An 8,353-nucleotide genomic window follows, 5' to 3' on the forward strand; every position below is an offset into this window, starting at 1 on the left:
CCCACTTGTTTTCCCCCTATTTGTTCTTGATAGTAAAGCAAGCCATCTCTACTTATAGCAACTTCTGATAGACCTATTCTCCATTCATTTATCCCTTTCATGCTAATTTTAAAATTGAAATGTGTACTCTCACAGTTATAAAAAAAAATCAATTCAAATTTTTTGCAATTTTTTATTTTATTTTTTAGCCAGAAACCACCCACAGGAGCAAGAAAAGCTGAGAAGAAAGAAAATCTTTCTTGGCACAAGATCTCAGATGAAAGTACTTGCTCAGAAAGAGAGCTTTTAGCTGCCTTAAATGTACTGAGCTTTAAAGATCAGTTGATGCTGAATATTCAAACAAACAGAAATAAGTGGAAAGAGAGTCAGGTGACCACAACTAAAGGTATGACTTCTAGTATTAATATAGATTTTCATAAGGTATCAAAATTGAGCTTTTTCTTGGGGGTATCTACACAGAGCTTTTCCTCCAGTTCTACTCCACCCCCAAGTCAATCATGTCAGATGATCGCAACTTCATAGCTAGCACAGTATTTCTTGCCCTGAATCTGTTTTTATCCCAAAAACTCATTTTGAGATGGGATTTCCTGTCACTGCAGATTTAGTTCAGTTTGGGAGCCCATATGACCTCAGCTGGCTTTGGTGCAGGCTGGCAGAAGCAGTGCTGGTTTCCTGAAGGGTAAGTTGCATGTGGTGTGGGCATGGTGGTAGTGGTGAGAGCAGAGGGCTAAAGATGGCTAGCAGGAAATAACTCATTGCCTGTATCTGGTCAAGAGGGCAGGGATCCTGTCGCTTTAACTGTTCTGATGAAGAGGGAATTTCACCAGGTGCTGCATGCGTACAAATAACACTGGCTGAAATTCTCTTTTCTACACAACTGGTAAAGATACAGGAGCCCTGTCCTCCTTTTCATATGGTCACACTAGTTTTAAAGGCCAAAAGCAGCACCTTGAATTAGGCCCCGAAACTAACATCTCTGCTGTGGAGCAGGGTCCTTGGATACACTTGAGCAAATGGTATCTTTGCTTTCTTAATGTGTTGGTTGACCTTTTGATGTTGCCTTGCAAAATAGTTTTCTCCCCACTTTCCTATGTACATCCAACCTCTATCCATCAAAATATCTGAAGAAATGGGCTTTATCCCACAAAAACTTGCACAACAATAAATTTGTTAGTTTTTAAGGTATCTTATAGCTCTTTTTGTGTTTGCTGCAAGAGCTTAACAGTACAATCCTAGATGTCTCCTCAAAAGTAAGTTCCATTACATCCAGGTGGAACTACGCCCAAGTAAGTGTGTGTACAGAATTGCAGCCTCGCTAACTTTTTGGAATTAGAAACCCATGTTTCATTTTGGCAGCAGTTCCCACATGTAACAAAGAAGAATGGAAACTAAAATGATAGCAGCACTAAAACTGCTGCTATCATAGTCTTGGTCCAAAGTACATCACACCGAGTTCAGTGGAACTTTACTCCCAGGTAAGTGGGCACAGGAGTTCAGCTTAAGAAAAGATTCTTGGGGTGTTTAGAAGTGGGGGAAGCCCTACGGTCCCCAACATTCCACAGCCATCTGGTACTGCTGAGAGTGGGAGGGCTTTTCTATCTCAACATGCATAGTTTGCACCATTAACTATTAAATATAAAAACATTTATTATCGTCTATCTTTTTATAGATGAAATTAAGCTTAACAGCATTTCTGACATTCACCTTTTTAGAATCACCAGGAACAAAAAGTAAGAAGGCTAAAGTTCAAGTAAGTAAAGGTAAAGCGGAGGAAGAAAAACCCCAGAAAACGTCAAAGGGCAAAAACGACCCTCCGAAGTTCACGAGTTATTGTGTCTCCCCACAAAGCCCCGCAGCTTGCCATTGCCAGCTTTGTGACAGCAGCTCATTGGAACCAATGGATGTCAGCTTCATAGTTTACAATGCAAGTGCTTCAGAAGTGTCTCAGCCACATCAGGATGCTGATGTCATGGATGTCACAGAATCGTATGGTAGGGAAAATAATATTTCTGTTCAAATTATTGTCGTTGTAGGTCAGTTCTTTGTATTGTGTACAAAAATACATTCATCCTATGCTTGGGTACCTATATCTCAGCCTTCTCCAACCTGGTGCCCTCCAGATGTTTTGAATTTCAACTCCCATCATCCTCACCCAACTTGGTCTATGGTAAGGAATGCTGGACTTTATTGTCCAAAACATATGAAGGGCACCAGGTTGGGGGACGACTGCTACAATTCAACATGAATGATTTTAGAGTAGAAAACTAAGTTTTAATCATAGCTACAGGTTCTAGAAATCCACACATGGGTGCAACAAAATTCCATCCTATGGAATTTAGCCCAGTCTCTACTTTTACAATAGAACAACAAAAATTGTAAGCAAAGGCATAGTGCCTGGTTGAGTCTACTGAAGTATTAAAAACTAGGGCTGTGCACGGACCCACCCACCCACCCCGATCCACTTCGGATCCTGATCTGCAACTTCTGGATTGGGTCTGCTCTGCTCCATGTCAATCCACCAGTGGTCCGCTCTGCTTTACTGCGGAGCTCCACATCCAAATTGGAGCGCCGTTTTCCCCCCATAGACTTGCATTGAAATCCAAACGCCTATAACTTTTTTCTGTTAATGTTAGAAATTTCAAAATAAGCACCATGACAGCTTATCCATGTATCCACCTTCATGCCCAGTTGGAAGGATATCTGAGCCACCACTGATTTTTCAGGAATTTTTGAAAATCCTACACCCCATTTTTAGAAATGGGATTTACTCTGACAGTTTTACAGATACAAACTTGCAAACAGGCACCCTCACAGATGCTACCTATATCCACATTCATGGCAAGTTTCAAGCCAATCCAAGCATGCCCTGTTTTTTGACGATTTTTTTCATTTTAAGCATCACCCCCTAAACCCCATTCACACCCCTTTCAAGAACTCAGTCAGTTTTCAAGTTAGAAACCTCAAAATTGCCACCATAAGAGCTTATCCATGTATCCACCTTCATGCTCAGTTGGAAGGAAATCTGAGCCTCCACTGATTTTGGGGGAATATTTGAAAATCCCCCACCCCATTTTTAGAAATCCAAATATTTCAGGGACTTTTTAAAGCTGCAGACAGCTAAATGGGTTTTACTTATTCATGGCCATTTCAAAGGAAATCCCAACATGCCATGAATTGGGGAGTATTTAAAGATCAATCTTCCGCACTTCAAAAATTTCAGTCCTTCCGCACTTCAAGAAGTCTAAACAGAGTGAGTGTAGGAAGGACTAATCCCTTGAGTCAATGCAAGACACACAAAAACCATCCCTGTGAGGCGGGCACAGAGGAGGAGAGGCAGCAGGTAGCTTTGCCCCTGTAGCACTGGGAGCAAGCATGCCAGAGGCTGGTCGGGTTGACCCACAATCCCCATCATCTAGTACCTCTCCTAGGCACCAGAAGGACAGAGAGGCGGGCACAGGCAGGTGGGCACAAAGAAGCTGGTACCTTGCACAGATAAGTCATAGATCTCTGGGGAAGTCATTCCCAGCAGATCCAGCTACCCCACAAGGACGGCTCCCAGTCAGACAGGCGGGCGCAGTCAAGCATTGGCAGGTGGGCACAAAGGAGCTGGTACCTTACACAGGTAAGGCATAGATCTCTGGGGAAGTCATTCCCAGCAGATCCAGCTACCCCACAAGGACGGCTCCCAGGCAGGTGGGTGGGCACAGGCAGGCAAGCAGAGATTTCTGCGGTCACAAGTAAGTGAGCCAAGGATTGTTTCCATTCCAGGCCAGTATTGCAAACCAGCCCTGTTAGGCGGGAACAGCACAGACAGATGTCTTTCACAACCCATAACTAATAGGGGGGTAAGAGGAAAAGAGTAAACCTTTGTCTTCCTTGCTTCAGAGTTGATTGACTGCACTGTCATCACAGCCATTATACAATTATAATAATAGTAACAAGAATTCTAGAAGTACTACTACTAATATTAATAATAACAATCACAACAACAATATGAAGTTGAACCACATTAAAGCCTGCCTGTCTACACTGAATTGGGAAAACCAGAATGAGAAAGGAGGGGTGGGAAAGTATAGTCCTATGATGATGATGCTTTTGTTATTGAAGCGGTTACTTTGCGTGTAAAAGATGATGCCGCCATTTACCACGCTGTGGCTTGGAGCAGTAACGTTGCTGGATGATCCACCTGTATAGCATTCCGGTACCACAAAGTGGACATGTCGGAGGACCTGGAGAAATCAATCCCCAACCAGCACCCTCCAAAGAAGAACCAGTGGACTGCTGGAGCCTAAGTCCCATTCCAGTTGCTGAACAAATGGCCAAAGCTAAAGTAATGGTTTAGTGAAGGAGTGGCACGAGTTGAAGTGTGAGGTAGCTTCTCAAAGCCAGAAGCCCAGAGAGTTGAAGTGTGAGGTAGCTTCTCAAAGCCAGAAGCCCAGAGAGTTGAAGTGTGAGGTAGCTTCTCAAATTGCAACAAGGCCTATATTGGACAGTGGACGTGCCATGTGGGAGTCTACCTCCCGTTCCTGCCCAGAGAAAGTCCAGAAGAACTCTGTGAATTCAGTGAGAGCTAGCTAAAAGCAAACTGAAGCCGGACCTGGTCTGACACATTTTACGTTGCTCCAGGAAGGAACCCTCAAACCCAACTTTTCAATTTGAAACAAGGGTTATGTTGGTCAGTGGACGTGCCCACCCCAGTGTCTTCTGTCAGAGGAGATGGGCAAACTCTCCAAAGGGCAACCAGTGGACTGCAGGAGTCTACCTCTCGTTCCTGTTTCTGAACAACTGGGCAAAGCCAAAGTAATGGTGAAGTGAAGGAGTGGCATGAGTTGCAGTATGAGGCAGCTTCTCAAAGCCAGGAGCCCAGACAGGAGTACCCAAATGAGCTGACAGCTGAACTGAAGCAACAGCCACAAGGCCTATGTTGGACAGTGGATGTGCCATGTGTCTTTTGTCAAGAGAGGTGGCAGAACTATCCAAAGGGGAACCAGTGGACTGCTGGAGTCTAAGTCCTGTTCTAGTTGGAGAACAGCCCAAGCCTAAAGCGCTGGTGAAGTGAAGGAGTGGCACGAGTTGAGGTGTGAGGTAGCTTCTCAAAGCCAGGAGCCCACACAGGAGCACCCAACTGAACTGACAGTTGAACTGAAGCAGCAGCCACAAGGCCTATGTTGGGACAGTGGACGTGCCATGTGTCTTTTGTCAAGAGAGCTGGACGAAACCTCCAAATTGCAACCAGTGGACTGTTGGAGTCGGGAGGATGTTAACAACTACAGGCCGGTGGCTAATATCCCCTTCCTGGGCAAGGTGCTTGAGCGGGTGGTTGCAGGCCAATTCCAGGCACTCTTGAATGAAACGGATTATCTACATCCATTTCAATTGGGTTTCAGGCATAGTTTTGGAATGGAAACTGCCTTGGTCGCTCTGTGGCATGACCTCTGTTGGGGGAGAGACAGGGGGAGTGCGACCCTGTTGGTTCTCCTGGACCTCTCAGAGGCTTTCGATACCACCAACCATGGTCTCCTTCTGGATAGGTTGTCTGAGCTGGGAGTTGGAGGTACTGCATTGCAGTGGTTCCGCTCCTACTTGGATGGCCGATTCCAGAAGGTGGTGCTGGGGGATTATTGCTCTGTGCCGTGGCACCTAAGCCATGGGGTTCCACAGGGCTCTATCTTATCCCCTATGCTGTTTAACATATACATGAAGCCGCTGGGGGAGGTTATCCGGAGATGTGGACTGAGGTGTCATCAATATGCGGATGATACCCAGCTCTACCTTTCCTTTTCATCAAACCCAGGTGAGGCAGTGGCTGTTCTGAATCAGTTCCTGGGCACGGTAATGGACTGGATGAGGGCTAATAAACTGAGACTCAATCCTGACAAGATGGAGGTACTATTAGCGGGTGGTTCATCTGTCCGGTGAGGTGATGTTTGCCCTGTCCTGGACGGGGTTGAACTCTCCCTAAAGGATCGGTTCCGTAGTCTGGGGGTGCTCTTGGATCTAGAACTGTCACTTGAGGCACAGGTGAACTCAGTGGCAAAGAGCACCTTTTATCAGCTTAGGCTGATATACCAACTGCGCCCTTATCTGGACAGAGATAGCCTAGCTACAGTTATCCATGCTCTGATAACCTCTCATTTGGATTACTGCAATGCGTTATACGTGGGGCTGCCTTTGAAAACGGTCCGGAAACTTCAACTGGTACAAAACAGGGCAGCACAGTTACTAACAGGGACTGGCCAATGAGACCACATCATGCCAGTCCTTTTCCAGCTTCATTGGCTGCCAGTCCAAGTCCGGGCCCAATTCAAAGTGCTGGTATTATCATTTAATGCCCTAAACGGCTTGGGGCCAGGTTATCTGAACGAATGCCTCCTCCCATATGTACCTGCCTGAACCCTAAGGTCATCCTCAGGGGTCATTCTCCGTGAGCCCCTGCCAAAGGAAGTGAGGCAGGTGGCTACCAGGAGCAGGGCCTTCTCTGCTGTGGCACCCCGGCTGTGGAATGAGCTCCCTAAGGGGGTTCGCTTGGCACCTACATTATATGCTTTTAGACACTTTTATTCTCCCAGCATTTTAACAGTCTATAAATAAATTTTAACTTGGTGTTTTAAATTTGTAAGTTTGCATTGCTGCTGTTTTTATCTGGTTGAGCTTTTATATTGTATTTTATATTATGGTTTTATACTGTTGTTTTATACTTTGAATGTTTTTAATTTTTGTGAACCGCCCAGAGAGCTCCGGCTATTGGGCGGAATAGAAATGTAATAAAAATAAATAAATAAATAAGTGGGAGGCCCGCCCGGGCCGCCGGTGAAATACCACTACTCTTATCATTGTAGTGGTATTTGCTGAACAACTGGGCAAAGCCAAAATAATGGAGAAGTGAAGGAGTGGCACGAGTTGAAGTGTGAGGTAGCTTCTCAAAGCCAGGCGCTCAGACAGGAGCACCCTACTGAAGTGACTATCAGGAACTATGCTCAGCGAAGACAATAGCACAGGCAAGCTCACCCATGGTCGGCTGATCTGGTTCTATCAACGGGGCACTTTTCCCAGCCTCAAAAATGTCGAAGGAACTGGAGGGCACATTACTTGAACCCTCCAAAGGGCAACCACTGGACTGCGGGAGTCTACCTCCCATTGCTGTAGGAGAACAGCAGCCCAATCCCAAAGCGCTGGTGAAGTCAATGAGTGCCACGAGTTGCAGTGTGAGGTAGGTTCTCAAAGCCAGGAGCCCAGACAGGAGCACCCAACTGAACTGACCATCAGGAACTATGCTCAGCAATGCAGCAGCCACAAGGCCTATGTTGGACAGTGGACATGCCATGCATCTTCTGTCAAGAGAGCTTGCAGAACTTCCAAAGGGCAACCAGTGGACTGGTTGCTGAACCAATCAACAAAGCGGAAATAGTGGTGAAGTGAAGGAGTGCCGTGAGTTGCAGTGTGGGGTAGCTTCTCAAAGCCAGGAGCCCAGACAGGAGCACCCAACAGAACTGACCATCAGGAACTATGCTCAACGAAGTGAACGTGCCATGCGTCTTCTTCTGTCAAGAGAGGTGGAAGAACAACCAAAGAGCAACCACTGGACTGGTTTCTGAACCACAGGGCGAAGCGAAGGAGTGGCATGAGTTGAAGTGTAAGGTAGCTTCTCAAAGCCAGGAGCCCAGACAGGAGCACCCAACTGAACTGACCGTCAGGAACTACGCTCAGTGACAAAACAGCACAGGCAAGCTCTTCCATGGTTGCCTGATGTGGCTGTATGAACGGGGCACTTTTCCCAGCCTCAAAAAGCGAACGGCTGGAACAAGTTGTAGAAGCGGGAACCTCTGCCTGCTGCTTCCAACTCAGCCCAGGACTGGCCTGTTTGATTTTCACAGTGGGAGAAGCAGCCTGGTTACTGGTGGTGGTGCCAGGCATTGTCTTGCCCCCGGCTTGCACCTTACCCAACCACAGATTGGCATGTAGTGTGGTGCTTTGCCCTCACTTTTTGCATGCTTATTCAGTGTGAGCAAAGCAAACACAGTCTCTCTCTCTCTCTCTCTCTCTCTCTCTCTCTCTCTCTCTCTCTCTCTCTCTCTCTCTCTCTCACACACACACACACACACACACACACACACACACACACACACACACACAGAGTCACAAACTCTGCCTATAGCTTTTGCAGAGGCTCATGGTGATGCTGATGCCCACCAGATACGAAGTAAGCAGTTTAGGGGAAGATTCAGCCTGCCTACAACTACTGTGGTAGCAATGGAGATACAGCCTGACTTAACTGAACAGCCTGCCTGTATGTAAGACGAAGAAGACATCACCTTACTGAAAGAAGAATCGAATGATTCCTTTGGCTTCCTTG

At 46.3% G+C, this 8,353-nt stretch overlaps 1 protein-coding gene across 1 annotated transcript in view; it reads left to right on the forward strand.

Annotated features, from left to right (window-relative positions):
• The window catches only part of LOC134391928 (dual specificity calcium/calmodulin-dependent 3',5'-cyclic nucleotide phosphodiesterase 1A-like), a 47,378-nt gene extending 43,086 nt beyond the window's left edge, over positions 1-4,292 (forward strand). The window contains exons 12-14 of the mRNA XM_063115850.1: positions 257-385; positions 1,713-1,991; positions 4,195-4,292. Coding sequence (XP_062971920.1) covers positions 257-385; positions 1,713-1,991; positions 4,195-4,292 — 506 coding nt within the window. The remainder of the gene's footprint in view (positions 1-256; positions 386-1,712; positions 1,992-4,194) is intronic.
• Positions 4,293-8,353: the final 4,061 nt, after the last annotated feature.

Source organism: Elgaria multicarinata, chromosome 2, assembly GCF_023053635.1.
Source record: "Elgaria multicarinata webbii isolate HBS135686 ecotype San Diego chromosome 2, rElgMul1.1.pri, whole genome shotgun sequence".
NCBI lineage: Eukaryota > Metazoa > Chordata > Lepidosauria > Squamata > Anguidae > Elgaria > Elgaria multicarinata.